General features: G+C 45.0%; 1 protein-coding gene across 1 annotated transcript in view; it reads left to right on the top strand.

The window, feature by feature from the left end:
* LOC310791289 (CD151 antigen-like) overlaps positions 1-10,642 on the top strand; it is a 60,806-nt gene extending 50,164 nt beyond the window's left edge. Inside the window, exons 6-8 of the mRNA XM_083652976.1 lie at positions 4,522-4,680; positions 8,898-8,984; positions 9,112-10,642. Of these exons, the coding sequence (XP_083509102.1) occupies positions 4,522-4,680; positions 8,898-8,984; positions 9,112-9,174 (309 nt within the window). The 3' untranslated portion in view covers positions 9,175-10,642. The remainder of the gene's footprint in view (positions 1-4,521; positions 4,681-8,897; positions 8,985-9,111) is intronic.
* The last annotated feature ends 7,828 nt before the right edge of the window (positions 10,643-18,470 follow it).

Raw genomic sequence — 18,470 nt, 5'->3', positions numbered from 1 at the left:
CATAATAGGAGTAGAGCAGTTATTCATAATTTTATTAAAGAACTAAGGTTGATGGATATATGGAGAGAAATGAAACCACAAGATAAGTCATTTTCTTGTTATTCTAGTGTATTCAAGACATTTTCCAGAATTGACTATTTTTTAATTTCTTCAGAGTTACGATCCAAAATACATAACTGTTTCTATGATGCTATTGTGATTTCAGATCATGCACCTAGTTGTTTAGTATATGTGGATGCAAAATTGACCAAAGACCCTAGTAGATGGCACTTTCAGCATAGATGGTTACAAGATGAACAATTTGTGGAATATATAGGAAAACATATTGATGAGTTTTTTGTAATGAATACTACGCAAACGTCTGCAGGCATAAAATGGGAAGCATTTAAGGCTTTCCTTAGGGGACATATTATTAGCTATACTGGTTCAAAATCAAAAAAGGCACGAGAAGAGAGATTAAAGTTGGAAAATAAGATAAAGGCTTTTCAAGAGAGAATTTATGAGAACAGAAACCCGCAATTAGAAAAAGAATTACTTATTTTAAGGGCTGAATATGATAAGCTATCTACCTCTAGAGCTGCAGCTAGTCTATTACGATTAAATCAGGCATTTTATGAACAAGGTGATAAATCTGGAAAATTATTAGCGTGGCAGATTAAACAATTAGAAACTAAAACGTCGATTTCAACCATTATATCCAATGGGCATAATATTGTAGATCCAATCGAAATTAATAATGCCTTTAGAGGATATTATGGAGAATTATATGGGGTAGAGAATGAAATTAATTTACAAAGTCTTAATGTGTTTTTAGATGGACAAGTTATACCAAATATCCCAAATGAATATAAAGAAAACATGGAACTAGAAATTAATGTAGAAGAACTTGGGAGGGCCATTGATAATATGAAGTCTGGCAAAAGTGCAGGCCCTGACGGACTTCCAATTGATTTGTATAAGAAATTTAAGAATAAGCTGCTAGCACCACTCTTGGAAATGTTTCTGGAAGCATTTGAGAATGATAGCTTACCATCTTCTATGAATGGCGCCCTAATTACTTTATTGCCAAAGCCAGGCAAGCCATCTAATAAATGTGAGAACATGAGGCCCATAAGTTTGTTAAATTCTGATCTCAAGATAATATGCAAAGTTTTAGCTAGACGTTTACAATTAGTACTACCAATTGTTATTAATAAAGATCAAAATGGATTTATAATGGGAAGGCAAGGTTTTCACAATGTGAGGAGAGTATTGAATATTATTCACTATAACAGAGGAACACCAGACACAGCACTACTATCATTGGACGCCGAAAAGGCATTTGATAGAGTACATTGGCCCTATCTTTTCAAAATATTAGAGAGATTTGGATGTGGGAATAACTTCATAAAATGGGTTCAAATAATATATAAAAATTCTACAGCTGAAATCTTAACCAACAGGAATATTTCAAAACCAATAAAGATCAGTAAAGGTTGCCGTCAAGGGTGTCCACTTTCACCTTTATTGTTTACGTTAGCCATTGAACTATTAGCAATAGCAATACGTTCACATCCACAATTTCGTGGAATTTCGGTAGGGCCGACAGAACATAGAATTGCCTTGTACGCTGATGATGTAATCTTATTCATGTCAAATTTAAAGCAATCAATTCCAACCTTGTCAAAGCTGATAAAAACATTTGGTGAAGTGTCAGGGTATAAGGTAAATAATACCAAGTCTTCTATACTACTTCTAAATGAAAATGAAAGAAGGAACCCATTTCCAGAAGTAATTCAATTCAATGTGGTGGAGCAGTTTAAGTATTTGGGTGTACAAATCTTGCCTGAGTTAGAGCATGTTGTTGAAGCTAATTACGAACCCATATTAGCAGGAATTAAAGAATCAATTGAAAGATGGATGTCATTACCAATATCTTTAATTGGGAGGATCAATGTTTTAAAAATGAATGTATTACCAAAGCTACTTTATCTGTTCCAAAACATTCCATTGCCACCGCCTTCAGACCTGTTTTCAATTATAAAGAAGTTGTTTGTTAAATTTATATGGAACAATAGGAGGGCAAGAATCCGCTTGACTTTATTATATCTTCCGTATGATAGGGGGGGGTTAAAATGTCCAAACATTCTGTGGTATTATTGGGCTGTGCAGCTGAGATCTATTATGTTTTATTTTTCCACAAATGATTCTCCACATTGGGTTGAGATGGAATCTCACGGTCTAAAGTTACCTCTTCCCTCATATATATATTCAGATACAGTAAAAAAATTAAAAAAACGAACTAAAAATCCAATTGTAAAACATATGATAAAGGTATGGTATGAGGTTAAAAAATATCTAAATGAACCACAAGTGTTGTCTCAATTTAGTCCGATATGGGGGAATCAATTTTTTATACCAGGAAGGGCAGATGCAACGTTCAAAATATGGGACTCTAAGGGACTTAAAACTATCAAAGACCTTTATATGCACGATTCAGATGATATGATGTCTTTTGAAGAGCTGGAGAGTAAATTTGATCTTAATAGAAGGCATTTTTACAAATATCTTCAGATTAGAAATTTTGTTAGAACAAATCAAAACAATATATTGACCAAACCTCTACAAACAAATTTAGAAGAAATGATGACAGGCGACAGTCTGAGAAAGGGAATCATATCAGGTTTTTATTGTCTACTTACATCTCGCTCACCTGAGAACTCACGTTATAAGCTGAATGCGTGGAAGGAAAACTTAGAACTTGAAATTTCAGAGGAAGATTGGGAAACAGCTTGTGAGGAAGTTCATACTCTATCTATAAATTCACGACTTAAATTGATACAATACAAATGGTTAATGCGGATGTATGTGACCCCAATGGATCTAAATCGATATAACAAAAACATACCTGACACATGTACAAAATGTACAGAGGAAAGAGGAACTCTCTTTCATTGCATGTGGCAATGTAGGAAAATTCAGTTATTTTGGGAAGAGGTAAGAAGCATGATCGAGGAGATTATTTCAAAACCAGTCTCACTGGACCCTAAACATTTTCTGCTAGGTTTATACCCAGAGAATCACAGATATAGTAAAAGTGAAATGAAATTTATAGATCTCGGTTTGCCCAATGCTAAAAAATGTATTGCACTGTTGTGGAAAATGGTTCACAGACCAAGCTCAACCCAATGGATTAGACAGATGCTGTTAAATCTTCCACTTGAAAAGATTACTTACATATTGAAGGCTAAACAACATATATTTGAAGATATTTGGACGCCATTCATAAGTTATGTTGGTAATTTAAATTTAGCAGAAGATGAAGCATAATAAGGTTTTGTGATGGCAGTGCAGTTCCAGAAGCTTGAATGTATTTTTGATACATTGTTTTTATTTATTTTCTTTACTTGTATGATGCAAAAAAAAAAAAAAAAAAAAGTGGTTTAAGATTACCCATGTACAAATTGGAGGAGCAGAGGTGTGGGTGTTGGTGTTGTTGTTGTGTTGTAGGTGTTGTTTTGTCTATGTATTGTAAAGATAACAAACTGTAAATAAAAACATTTTGGAAAAAAAAAAAAAAGAATGATCACACCTACCATTCGTTTGATCCAAAAGACAGAGGGAATGTTGACCGGCGTGGTTCGTTTAGGGTAGAGTGCCTACAGTATGTCTCGCCATCACCAGATTGCCCGGAGGACTTGAAGAAGTGAATTTTCCATTCATTTCCCTAGAGACGATTCTTAAAATGCGTATTTAAAGAGTTTCACTTGGACAAACCAAGCGATTCAACTATATTCAGAATCACGACAGACCATAAAACATTTCACTCTGGGAAGAAAAAAAGACGGTGTTGGTCGAGTGAAATGTGCCGAACCCGGAAGAGGGCATGACTTACACCATATGGTTCATACCATACGCCGAAGCAACGCTCAACCTAAGCTCAACCTACGCTGAACAACACACAAGTTTCATTTAGGCGTCCTTGTTAACAGGCGAAGCCGTTCACACCAGCCGTGCCTTGCTCAAGCCGCGCTCAAGAGATCGTTCAGGATTCAGTCCTATTTTCCGTGAAGCTGCCACGCATGAAGTCAATGGGAGTTGTGGGCGGGTTCAAGGCGTGCCGAGCGAGGCGCTGAAGGGAAAAGAGAAGGCTTCTCGTGTGACCGGTTGAGCGTCGGCTCAGCTTGAAGCCTGCCTCAAGCTTCAGTTCTGTGCATGTTAAGCGCCAGGTGTGAACACAGACTAAGCCTTTGCTTTGCACCATGCTTCCTCCGACACATGCGCAGTTGCCAGCCGCTTCTTTTCACCTGACAGCGGGGAGCTTCACGTGGACGAGGACTCACGCTATTCCCACCAGTTCCCTTCCGCCCCGAACAGGCGCCCCCACCTGGTTGCATACATTTCTCGCCTTGCCATTCATCTGTGCATAAGAAGTTGTCGTCATCATCATCAACCCTTACTCCAAATGAAATTGATGATTCCATTCGGTTATCAGCTGTAACTTTTCCCATCTTCCTCTGTCTCTGACTGTATCCCTGTCAGTTCAAATGCTGTGGGAGCCACAACTCATCGGACTGGGCGGAGAGTGCCTGGATCCGCTCCAGCGAGGCGAAGGGCAGAGTGGTGCCTGACAGCTGCTGTAAGAGCCCCTCCGAGGGCTGCGGCCGCAGGGGCCACCCCTCCAACATCTACAAGGTGGAGGTGAGGGACGCCGCCCCCCCTGGGGGTGTGGGTGGGGGTGGGGTTGGGGGGTGGGGGTGGGGGTGGGGGAGTTGCCAAAGGTTGAATTTTCAATGCAGCTGGGCGGGCGCGCTCCATCAATATTTCTGTCATGTCTCAGTATTTCAAGATCAAGGCAGACAGAGAAGGTATAAGGTGAGAGAGAAGGAAGAGCTGTCATATCCAAACCCATTCTTTTGCTGTGAGACTTTGGCGTTGCTCTCTCGATGACTGATGCAACATGAAGACACGTTTAAATGTACAATATGTCATTTTCTGCTGCGATGAACAATAACCATCTTGAAGCCAGTGTAAACCGTTGAAAATTCTAAATGTTATAATTTTCCTTTGTTATTCTCATATACAGTAGGTTTGATTAGGAAATGATTGTATCTTTATATGCTTTGATTTTAAAAAATTGAACTAAATTTGTAACTTGTGTTACTTCGCAAAGTAACTGGTATAATATTACTGAAATCCTATTGGTATTATATACCAATATTACTGAGTTACTGCTAAAAGTAATATATTACATGTAATATGTTACTTTTGTAATGAGTTACCCCCAACACTGATAATAACAACAAACATAGGCACAATCAAACACAGGCAAGCAAATCAACAAATGCAATATGGAGAGAGAGAGAGAGAGAGAGAGAGAGAGAGAGAGAGAGAGAGAGAGAGAGAGAGAGAGAGAGAGAGAGAGAGAGAGAGAGAGAGAGAGAGAGAGAGAGAGAGAGAGAGAGAGAGAGAGAGAGAGAGAGAGAGAGAGAGAGAGTTATGGGAATATTACATGATGGAAAAACAGTTCAGTCCTCACAGAATAAGTGAGGATGTCTGAGACGGCGTCTTTGAAGGCAGCAATGAGAATGAGTTTGTCCAGTTTGAGGGTTTGATGCAGAGCAGTCCAGTCACAGGCAGCAGCAGATTGAAATGATGCAAGAGGGAGGTGTTGGTTTTGGGAATTTATAAATATGCAGTGAGGTCCTCACTGGGTGTTGTGTGTGCAACAAGTGATGCAGGTAGGGGGGTGTCAGGCAGAGAAGGTCATGTGTGATGCAGGTAGGGGGGTGTTAGGCAGAGAAGGTCATGTGTGATGCAGGTAGGGGGGTGTTAGGCAGAGAAGGTCATGTGTGATGCAGGTAGGGGGGTGTCAGGTAGAGAAGGTCATGTGTGATGCAGGTAGGGGGGGTGTCAGGCAGAGAAGGTCATGTGTGATGCAGGTAGTGGGGTGTCAGGCAGAGAAGGTCATGTGTGATGCAGGTAGGGGGGGTGTCAGGCAGAGGTCATGTGTGATGCAGGTAGGGGGGTGTCAGGCAGAGAAGGTCATGTGTGATGCAGGTAGGGGGGTGTTAGGCAGAGAAGGTCATGTGTGATGCAGGTAGGGGGGGTGTTAGGCAGAGAAGGTCATGTGTGATGCAGGTAGGGGGGTGTCAGGCAGAGAAGGTCATGTGTGATGCAGGTAGGGGGGTGTCAGGCAGAGAAGGTCATGTGTGATGCAGGTAGGGGGGTGTTAGGCAGAGAAGGTCATGTGTGATGCAGGTAGGGGGGGTGTTAGGCCAAGAAGGTCATGTGTGATGCAGGTAGGGGGGGTGTTAGGCCAAGAAGGTCATGTGTGATGCAGGTAGGGGGGGTGTTAGGCAGAGAAGGTCATGTGTGATGCAGGTAGGGGGGTGTTAGGCCAAGAAGGTCATGTGTGATGCAGGTAGGGGGGGGTGTTAGGCCAAGAAGGTCATGTGTGATGCAGGTAGGGGGGTGTCAGGCAGAGAAGGTCATGTGTGATGCAGGTAGGGGGGGGGTGTTAGGCCAAGAAGGTCATGTGTGATGCAGGTAGGGGGGGTGTCAGGTAGAGAAGGTCATGTGTGATGCAGGTAGGGGGGGGTGTTAGGCCAAGAAGGTCATGTGTGATGCAGGTAGGGGGGGTGTCAAGCTTCTGGCATACTCTTCGCGCACGCGCTGGAGGCGGGGCTCAGAGGAGGGCGCGCGCACTCTGCGCAGGCCAAAACAGAACATACTCAGTGCGCAGCTCCAGGCTCCAGGCAGTCTGAATGAAATTGAATGTAACGTTCCCAATTCTATGTATTAAATTATAAAAAACGACCCCTCCACATTTGGGAAGGCTAAGCCACACAACTAGTTCGTTATAATCGAACAGCATGCTTTGAAGGCGACTTTACGACGGTGAGGACTCAATCACAGCAGATATCCGCTGATAGCCTACCACGGAGATCTCAGGCACAGGCAGCAAAACCGACGCGCTGATAGAAAAATCTCCATGGACGCGCCGCGCTGCGCTCAGGCCTCAACCCCCGACACGCCCCGTGCGATGTCGTCATAATCGCCGTGCGCCCTATGCGCTTGGCTGGGCGCGAAGAGTATGCCAGAAGCTTCAGGCAGAGAAGGTCATGTGTGATGCAGGTAGGGGGGTGTCAGGCAGAGAAGGTAATGTGTGATGCAGGTTGGGGGGGTGTTAGGCAGAGAAGGTCATGTGTGATGCAGGTAGGGGGGGTGTCAGGCAGAGAAGGTCATGTGTGATGCAGGTAGGGGGGTGTTAGGCAGAGAAGGTCATGTGTGATGCAGGTAGGGGGGGTGTCAGGTAGAGAAGGTCATGTGTGATGCAGGTAGGGGGGTGTTAGGCAGAGAAGGTCATGTGTGATGCAGGTAGGGGGGTGTTAGGCCAAGAAGGTCATGTGTGATGCAGGTAGGGGGGGTGTCAGGTAGAGAAGGTCATGTGTGATGCAGGTAGGGGGGGTGTTAGGGCAGAGAAGGTCATGTGTGATGCAGGTAGGGGGGGTGTCAGGCAGAGAAGGTCATGTGTGATGCAGGTAGGGGGGTGTCAGGTAGAGAAGGTCATGTGTGATGCAGGTAGGGGGGGTGTCAGGTAGAGAAGGTCATGTGTGATGCAGGTAGGGGGGGTGTCAGGTAGAGAAGGTCATGTGTGATGCAGGTAGGGGGGGGTGTTAGGCAGAGAAGGTAATGTGTGATGCAGGTAGGGGGGGGTGTTAGGCAGAGAAGGTAATGTGTGATGCAGGTAGGGGGGTGTCAGGCAGAGAAGGTCATGTGTGATGCAGGTAGGGGGGTGTTAGGCAGAGAAGGTCATGTGTGATGCAGGTAGGGGGTGTTAGGCAGAGAAGGTCATGTGTGATGCAGGTAGGGGGGGTGTCAGGCAGAGAAGGTCATGTGTGATGCAGGTAGGGGGGGTGTTAGGCAGAGAAGGTCATGTGTGATGCAGGTAGGGGGGTGTCAGGCAGAGAAGGTCATGTGTGATGCAGGTAGGGGGGGTGTTAGGCAGAGAAGGTCATGTGTGATGCAGGTAGGGGGGGTGTTAGGCAGAGAAGGTCATGTGTGATGCAGGTAGGGGGGTGTCAGGCAGAGAAGGTCATGTGTGATGCAGGTAGGGGGGGTGTTAGGCCAAGAAGGTCATGTGTGATGGTGTTAGGCAGAGAAGGTCATGTGTGATGCAGGTAGGGGGGTGTCAGGCAGAGAAGGTCATGTGTGATGCAGGTAGGGGGGTGTCAGGCAGAGAAGGTCATGTGTGATGCAGGTAGGGGGGTGTCAGGCAGAGAAGGTCATGTGTGATGCAGGTAGGGGGGTGTCAGGCAGAGAAGGTCATGTGTGATGCAGGTAGGGGGGTGTCAGGCAGAGAAGGTCATGTGTGATGCAGGTTGGGGGGTGTCAGGCAGAGAAGGTCATGTGTGATGCAGGTTGGGGGGGTGTTAGGCAGAGAAGGTCATGTGTGATGCAGGTAGGGGGGTGTCAGGCAGAGAAGGTCATGTGTGATGCAGGTAGGGGGGGTGTCAGGCAGAGAGGGTCTTGTAAATGTGAGTGAGCCAGTGAATCTAAAGTGAAATCAAATGCTCCCTCTCCTTGAATAAAAATACGGATATCTCTGGGTTTGAACATTGTTGGAAACATTTGGGATAATAAGAACACAACTAATATATATATATATATATATATATATATATACTGTATATATATATATATATATACTGTATATATATATATATATATAGTTTTAAACGGTATTTATCTCTCAATTGAGCAATTGAGGGAACTGATGATGTCATAGTGATGTCATCAATGATGTCATACCATCACTGATGATGACATACATAACATAACATTGGTTTACTCGTTTTTAGATATTTTAATGGGGAAATGTATATAGCTTTCATTTGTTTTCATTTTCCATTTAGGGTGGTTGCATCACCAACCTGGAGAACTTCATCCTGGATCATCTGAAGATCATCGGCGCGGTGGGTGTCGGGATTGCCTGTGTACAGGTGAGGAACGCACGCTATTTTGATCATTTCAACAATCTGCTCACACATAAACAAAGATGAAGTTGATACAGACATTTACACATTGCGGTCTCACTGATGTCTACGTTTCCGCTCTCCATCCCATCAGATCATAGGGATGGTGTTCACCTGCTGCCTATACCGAAGTCTAAAAGCAGAGAAGCCCTACTAAGAGAAGAAGAAGACTAGTTTGTGGATGAGGGAGGTAACTTCTCTTCGCCACCACATGCCATACTCAAGTATAGCCTGGGTAAACCCAGCCTCCACGTGACCTATATGTACTATCGGTCACAAAGAAACGTACGCTACAGGCATAGCCTGTGACATTGAAGGCTGGGTTTACCCAGGCTAACTCAAGTAGCCCTTAGGTTGATTTCTTTGAGGATCTCGGGGTGGAAACACACTACAACGTTTCTCGAAGTAATTATTAGGCACCAAAATTAGTCCCAGCTACAGCTTCAAGATCGCGGCACTGTGAAAACAGCCTTTGAGAGAAACTGATTTTGAATTGTATTTATGAATTTAAATTCTCTACATATATCAGTGTGGGACAGCCTCGTTGTAGTTTTCTTCCACCCTAGCCGATCCTGTCGATATACATTCATGTTTGTGGAACCAATAGGCAGACAGAGTGGCGCCAAAATCAGTGGGCTAAAACTGCACTTTGCAGAAATGGCTAATCCTGGCTAATTCAATTAATTAACGAATTAATTAATTGCTAATTCAGCAGCTTCCCTTTCCCAGTAGCTTTAATAAGGAGCTCGAGTCCACCTCTGGGGCCCACGGCAACCACAACAACAACATTTGACTTCCATGTTAAGTAGCCAATCATGCATTTCAAATCTTTGTTTTATACTGGCTCTTAAGATTTTGAACTGTTTTTATGTTTTTGTAAATGTTTTTTTTTCTTCCTGTAACACTTGAGGTGCTTCCTTATGAGCTATTATTCTTGCCTTTATTGCCGATGAGTGTTCATGGTGACGTCTTAATATTTTGTCATTTTCATATCGCAACTCAAAATACATGTATGAGCGTAACAACAGTACAGCCAGAGAGCAGAGATACACAATGTCTTGCTCAATGGCATACTGGTGACGTTTGACTTGTGTTAAATGCTTTGCTATCCGATGTACAGTTACGCCACCAGTTCAGTGACTTAAACAAGCAAACACCAAGCTAACTTCTATGAGGAAGGTCAGCTGATGGTTATTCTGCCTTATTACATATGACTGTGTTAATGATACAAATAGCAATGCTACCAATATTGTTCATAAGCAGGTGCCTCTATTTAATTTTTACGTCGTCTTTTTATATAAGGGATTTATCCACTGATGCCAAAGTTGTCAACAGTAACTTTGTGTAGCGATCTACTGTATCTAAAGGAGTTTTCCTTCTAGCCTTTTCCACATATCTACGGATGTCTTTCTTTACCTCTTTAGATTCTTTTTAAAAAATGAAGATTCCGTTTACTTTTCTATAGACCATAAATATTTTATTGTATTTAACTGACAATAGTGGGAGGAGATCGTCACTCACTATTAGTATGACTCTTTTCCATGTGTGCCTCGAAGATACCACTAAATGACTCAATCTGCTGTAACTGTTGTCCTGGTGGTCATCCAGGAGGTATTTTAGTTTGAATAAACATCATTCAACACAATATACGTTGCCCATGCAGTATGTTCTCTCAGGTGGCAGTTAGCAAAATGGACGATACAACGTCTTAACAATTTCATAACCAGTGCGAGCGATTAAGATTCATGTAAAAGTGCAGGCAAATATACACTGAATATTTCAACAACACTGCGCGAATGCAAATGCAACTGCAACGAGACACCATCTTGCGATAGGATCACAACAGCCGCCCGCGACACCGGAGACTTAAGCCGAATGTGGCCCCCCTTGCTAGGACCACACCCATTCTCAAACTCCGCCTTCATTGTGATGAACATACCTGTAAAGTAGTGCTAACAAAATCTGTCCACAGACAGACACATTTGAGACACCTGGCAAAGGTGTCTCCAGGACCACGTTTTGCCATCATGACAGTTGACACATGCACACACACACACACACACACACACACACACACACACACACACACACACACACACACACTAAATTATCGTGTTAGGATAATACTCTGTGCCCCTAAGCAGTGGCCCTTATACAATTGGCACCAGCTTACAGGTGCATTAGTGTATTACCTCAAAGTCAATTCCCTAATGTTCCTGTAGGGTTGGGATGAGAGCCATATTCCTCACAGTAGCTGCTGGAGCTGTTGGATAGCATCACCTACACCAGTGATTCCCAACCAGGGGTACTTGAGCAGCTTGCAGGGGGTACTTGGAATGATTGGTGAATACAATTTACCTCCAAAATGATAAATAAATATATGTATATTCCAAGTCATTTCATAAGCCCATTGTTAAAATGTGATGTGTGTGTGCCGCAACTAGTTCTGCTGGCAAGTGTCAACTGCTACACTGTTCTGCTACTGATAATGCCAAAAAAACAACTAAAAAGCCCAAACACCGGCAGTTCAGTGAAACACATTTTGTATAGATTTACTTGTATGTAATCATCAACACGCATGAGTGAGGGGTACCATTGTCATGGAAAAACAGCTCAAGGGGTACATAAGACACAAAAAAGGTTGGGAACCACTGACCTACACCACCAGGCACACCCAAAGTCCGGCCCGGGGGGGGGGGAGGGGATTTAGGCCCGCGGAACGTATTGCACATTCAAGCAAGTTCAATTCACATCATTTCCATTCACTTTTTTTTTTTTTTTTTTATTAACACATTGACTGCCAGCCGTTTTTTTTTTGCTGTAGGTAGCTTCTGCCAGGCCGTTTTTTGAGGATTCTGGCTCATTTTAAAAGAGCTGAGGATTCTTTTCTGCTTGGAGTTTGTGAACACAAAGTTCAGAAAAGTACTAATAGAATGTGTGCTTTCTCTGTCTAAAAGAGTTAGTTTGTAGAGTTAGTAGTTATGTAGATATTAGCCGTTGAGTACAGCATGGTTTCAGCTGTCTGAGAGTGAAAGCGGAGATAATCGCAGTTTTGTGAAATTCAATCAAACAGGCAGAACAGTCACTTTAACCATTTATTTTTGGCATCAGTGAGAGATCAGACATCCAAACAATATAGTTCCGAACGCCCTCTCCTTCAACTCCTCCCTCCGTGGGCGTGTCTAGTGGCTTTCAGCCTGCGTTTGTCACAAGCGAGTGGTCTGCTGCTGCTGCTGCTGCAGCGAGTTCGAGCAGCCTCCCTCCCTGGCAGCGAGTTTGAGCAGCCTCCCTCCCTGGCAGCGAGTGTGGATAGGTCTCACTCGTCTCTTGGGTTTGAGAGCCCCGATGAAGCCCCGTGCGACTCTAGGCTTATGCAAATTTGCAATCCCCCGTGTGCTGCTGCTGGCGCGGCCCGAGAGCGGCGAGTCTGGTGACTGATGACTGTAAAATCGGCAAGCCATTTCCTCGAGAATGGAGGAAGCAGCCGCGGGAGGCGGCTGCTTTTGGTTGACTTTCTCTCTGTCGGGAGGGCACCGTCGCCACCTAGCTGGTTGGTAAAATAGATTATACACATTCAATACTTCCAATATCTCCATAGGAGACGCGGGGGGCATTGATCCACGTAGCACCGTAAAAAAAAAATTTTTTTTTTGACGTATTAATACGTCAATGGCAGTGAACCGCTGGATTTTTTTTGACGTATATATACGTCAGTGGCAGTCAACGTGTTAAGGTACAAACATAACAGTACAAATAAGTCAACGACATAAACTGTGCCAACACAATAGTACAAGTAAGCCAAAGACATAAACAGGACAGACTTAATACAAAACAAACTAATAACAATCAGATGCAAGACATACAAATGTAGAGAGACAGTGATTGTGCAAACATGCGGCCATTTTTGGGGGGAGGGGGGTTCTTGTTAGACGGGTGGGCATGACGCATAGTGTGTCGGGATATGTATGTGTATATGTAGGAGGGTATGAGGGGAGGGGTGGGGGCAAGCCGGGGGAGGGAGGTTGGGTCGGAGTGAGGGTGGGTACGGAAGGGGGTTGGGTATAATATAAATTACCACTGGCCTCCCCAATCCCGAACCAGACCACAGGAAGGAAGGGAGGTATATATATACGATGACAGTATATATATATATATATATATATATACCGGTATATAAACCCATATGATGCGAGAAGCAGCTGGCACCCCTGTATTATCATATTATCTAATCTGGCCCCCATTCGAAAAAAGGTGTGGACGCCCCTGTCTGTCCTACACCATGACTGCTATAAGGCTGGACAGCAGGCTCCTCTGAGCCCTCGTACTGTGGAGCTCAGCTGTGCGTCAGGGGGGCGTCCCGTCAGTACTGCCAGCAATTACTGAGTGTAAACACAGGGAGGCAGCACCCGCCAGGCTTTCATCAGTGCAACACTACACAGTCTTCACATTGAGGCACATTGATGAGAACAGCCGGTAAGAGCGTGTGTTGAAGAAGACCCATAGGCCTGTAAGGATAACCCCTCCCTCTGCGTTGCTGAATGAGGATGGCAGAAATGCATAAAGAAAGTATGTCGCATCCCACTAAATGTCCAGGAGACGGCATCCATTGAGGGAAAACGTGTTTGCGAGTAGGCATACGGTGGTAAATGTCACTTGGCTACTTAACTTTTAGTAGCAAAAAGATCTATGGTTCAGTCAACTAAGAATTAGTGCTTGTCAGCATTTATAGCCACCGTGAAGGAAATCAAACCAAACTGAGGCTGACCAATTAACAGTGAGGTCTGCTAATTGGCTTCCTGCAGGATCGCTCAAAATGCCGACGAGGCTTTTCTCGGTTAGCGGCAGTGTGTAAAAAAAAACATGTCCCCTCTGTGTAACGGGGCGTATGGTGGAATCAATGACACACATTTTTTTATTGTCACCGTATGCCTTTAAGGTGACATTTGTCTCAACAGTCACGGTATCCCTTTAAGGTGCTTTCGCGAGCGCACCTCGTGTGAACGCTGAGTCACCGCTTGCACAGTGAGTGGGCGCTTTTTTTTTTTGGGTGTGTGTGGGGGGGGGGGGGGGGGGGGTCGGGTGGGTGGTTAAGCGGTGAACATTTCCATCGGAGTGAAAGTAGTTCAACACATGGCGAGTTTAATAGGGCACTTTTCCAAGGTACAGACATCTGTGGAATGCAAGTCGTCCGGTCGTCGCCTTTTGCTCGTTTGCCTGAGTTTGCCTTTAAATAGCCGACAGAACTATTGACGAGCGCCCTAAACGGGCCCGGTGTGTCAGAGGCAATTGTGTCCCTGCCGGTGAAACGCCTAATAAATCTCTGTCCAACTTAGCTTAGCCGGGTCGCCTCGCTTTACCGTGACACTTGGCGTACGGTCGGACACAGGCGGCACGCTAATAAATGCTCCAGCACATTTCCGAAATGTCTTCCCCCCCCCCCCCCGCCCCCCGATAACCCGCTCAGCAGTTGTCCCGCTCGATGCACATGTCACACGCCCCGACGCGTCTTGGTCACGCTGGCCCCCCCGGGCGAGCAAAGAGGTCGGGTCTATTTTGAGTGGGGGGGCCCCCAAAGACCCCCCCTCCACGCGCTTCACCTTCCTGCTTTTGAGGTGGTTTGATTTGTGTGGCTACAGGACAAACAGGCGAGGAGGGGGACCGGCCCTACAGTTTGTCTGCAGCCGGTGACAGGAGGAACACGCAGGCATTCAGTCCCAGGGTCACCCCAAAGGCAGAGCAAGGCAAGGGTACAGCGTGTGTGTGTGTGTTGTGTGTGTGTGTGTGTGTGTGTGTGTGTGTGTGTGTGTGTGTGCGCGTGTGTGTGTGTGTGTGCGCGTGTGGTGTTGTCAGGGAAGGACTATAGGTAAACCTGTGTGCAGAATGCTTAATTAGCGCTGCTGAACCTTATGCTCACAGCGACGACTGTGACATTCAGCCAATACAGGTGAATCCTGCGGCACTCTGGGCACACAGAGTTTAGAGGTTGTTTTTTATCTGCTGTCCAATTCTGGAGCAGGACTCCCCTGAAAAAGAGATCTTGTATCTCAAATACAATGTGTGGGACCTTCCTGGATGAATAAAGGATCAATAGAAATCAAATCAAAACATAACTTTGATGACCATGGCCGTAGCCAGGGTTTGAGAAATACCGAGGTGATTTTAGCACGGTTAGAAAATGTTGTCCATTTTAAAGTACCAAAGGCTTCAATCTGGTGCACTTTGAGAGCAAAATTAAGAGGCTAGATCTATAAAGAACTACAGACATCATATTAGATTAATATCCTCTTTACTGTGCTGTTGCTTTACAATGATACCAAAAATAAATGTCTCCCAACATAATTCATATTCTGCATACAGGTCACATATGGCAGAATACTGCTCAATTAAATACAAAGGCCCATCTACACAAACATCACTTACAGGGGAGTTACTTACCCATTCACTTCAATAGAACTGTCCCCAATCTAGCCCCAATCTAGCCCCAATGCAAAATGTGAACGTTGTGGTGAGTTATGTCTCTTCCTTCTATATAGCACACAGAGAGGAAGCAAATTCTTGCATTTCTGATCAACTATGTCATATATCATGTTATTTATGATTTTATGATTGCATTTTTTTTTTTTATACAGAGGTCATGACCTCAAAGTGTCCTCAATGGTAGTTACGGGCATGTCGATGACTAATAAGACAGATGGCCGATTTTTCTGTGTTTCTTGGTGTAGAGCGGACGACGTCCACGCCAAGACTCCCATGCGCTGCCGCCATTGTTTACACTCCGATTGACGCGAGAATGGAGTTGGGAGTTGATCGATGGGCCTTTTTCACAGCGGCCATTTTGTGTCTAAAAGGCAGGGTAAAGTAAACACAGGTGCAACCAACTCCCTAATTAGGGCCCCAGCACTGGAACACCTTGGCCGTTTCTCAATAAGCGTTCTTGTGTTCTTGTGTCCCTGTGAAACGTCATCAGTCGCAGCCCAAGTACTGTTCCAATACAAAGTTCACATTTCGCCAACAACGCTTAAAATTCCCGGATGTGTTCTCGACACGCCCACTTTACCGAGGATGCTCTGGTTGGTGACTTGTGTCAACTTGGCAAGGCAGATATCCCAGCATGCATTTTGGCATAAGCAGAGGCAGAACGCAGCAGAGAAGACGCCATAAGCTCCGGAAAGTTTTTTACAATTTAAAGTTTTATTTCATCACTAAATTAATTTCTGATGACGTTTGATGCCTACAAGCAGGGTAGTAGGTTTCAATAAGTGCCACTTTACGAACATTTATGGCGAAAAATGGCAAAAAGTTCCAGAGCACATTTGGCTGCATCTACATCAGCTGAGCTTTTTATTTGTGTAGGACTGCAGGCTGCCTCTGCGCTGGTATTGCGCAATACCCTCAAGAACGCATCGTCTCAAACTGCCAACAGCGTCATGTGTGCTTGTGACCTAGCAAGTTCATTCTTCCAAGAACGACTAGCAAGAACGTTCTCCCCAAGAACACAAGAACAAGAATGCATTCTTGGTATTGAGAAATGGCCCTTGAATGGACTGGAAGTTGGAAACCCTAATTCATGTTTTGGTGCACCTGTGTTACTTCCTGCCTTTTAGACACAAAATGGCTGCTGTGAAAAAAGGCCGATTGTGGGTGTTTTAGATCCAGACTGTATTTCGGCTATAATCTCTATAAACAGGTAGCTGCATAATATGAGACGTCACGTCGTCGAACTGTAAACGGGCGTCTGTTCCAGAGTCGTATTAGTCGTCAGGCAGATAGACTCTGGGTGCCCACATTGATTCTGCAGCTGCAAATCTAATCTGCTCTCATGTTTATCCGCGTCGCTTCTACATACTCTGCATCTCAACTGTCTCGTTACTGCACACTGCAATCCCCAATCCCACCACATTTCATTTTCATTCAAGACCTGGGCTATTTACATGACTGTGTGTGTGTGTGTGTGTGTGTGTGTGTGTGTGTGTGTGTGTGTGTGTGTGCGTGCGTGCGTGTCTGTGTGTGTGTGTGTGTGTGTGTGTGTGTGTGTGTGTGTGTGTGTGTGGACCATTGTAATCTTCAGTCTGTAGGTGGCAGCAGCACTCTTGGCCAATCTGTCTCAATGAAATGGAAGGGGGCTTTAGTTTTGGCTGTCATGGTCTGCCAGCTGAAATTGAAATTAATTGTAAAATCCGGCGTGGAGAGAAAATAAAAACTCTACTGTAATCGTGAAATAAATCGATACTCTCTCCCGGAGGGTTTTCTCACTGTCTGCCCCTATAAGACTTATTGTCCTTGCACATCCATATGTTGGCAAATAGTACGCTTGGTCACTTTCTTTTTTACAATACGCTTACAGTATAATGGGGTTTCACGAATCACCATATTGAAATCCACAATATGCACAAATTGATGAACGACCACACACTGAGAAGACTGGAGCCACTAACCAAAGTCACACGAGGAACAACATGACTATGCAGCAAACGCTGATACATAAATTGTCCGTTTTCTTCTGCTCACTCGGTCAAACTGTAAATTGACTTGCTGCACATGACTGATTATATTTGGCTATTTTTACACAGTTATCAAGGTTGTTATTAAGCGCTGACTTCACGGTTTTTTTCGGGGAGGGACGGGGGGTGCGTTGCTGATTATGTAAAGTCATTTACATTTTCTCTCCAAACTGGAGAGTGACAGGCTCAGCGCAAGTGAGAGACTTTGAGCCCAGGCAGCTTTCAAGCTCCTGGAAGCTCCACACGAGTGCTATGAAATAAAACCTCTTACTGAGCTTGCCTCGCCTCCCCCTGTCTCAGCTGTTAGAAGATGTCACTGGTTGCCGCTGAGGAGGAGCCACTACCGAGGATGCACTTTGGGGGGGTAAATCTCCCCGTGCTGACAGGAGCGTCGGAGGCTCTTATCCCCTCTGTGCATGATGCAGGTACGGCGGCGTAACGTCTCGCACGTCACTCAGTCGCTCGCCCGCTTCACGTTCGCTCGCCTCCTCGTGAAGCGTATATAGCGCCTCAACATCTGGCTCCCCCGTCCTGGCCTGTGGCCTGTTCCGGGTCACGGCCTTCTGGCACAGGAGATTGTGAGTCCGGAGGTGTTCAGATCTTCTCGGCCAGCTGCTCTGTTGATCTTGAGGCAGGAAGGGGCGGGGGGGGGGGGGGGGAGGGGGGTGTGGCTCTTTGTGGTTGAAGGCAGGTTGCATTCACAGATGGGTGGCCACATCTGAAGCTTTGACCAGGGGGGGGAGACGAAAAGCTGTTGGTGAGGTTGGAGCATGTGACTTGGGCAACAACTAGATATATATTTCTCCATCCCACCAGCTTGGTACATGGTTTATCATGGGGACATCGGGGTCGTCTTCTGAACACAATTAAAACATGGTAGAAACTAGGAACAGAATCTTATTTGACCTCTAACCTTCTCCCACGGCGCTGGCAGCTGGCCACTCAGGACACT

This window comes from Poromitra crassiceps (genome assembly GCF_964638095.1).
Source record: "Poromitra crassiceps genome assembly, chromosome: 16".
Classification (NCBI taxonomy): Eukaryota; Metazoa; Chordata; class Actinopteri; order Beryciformes; family Melamphaidae; genus Poromitra; species Poromitra crassiceps.
Note: the sequence above shows the minus strand (reverse complement) of the source record. Positions and strands in the feature narration are given on the sequence as shown.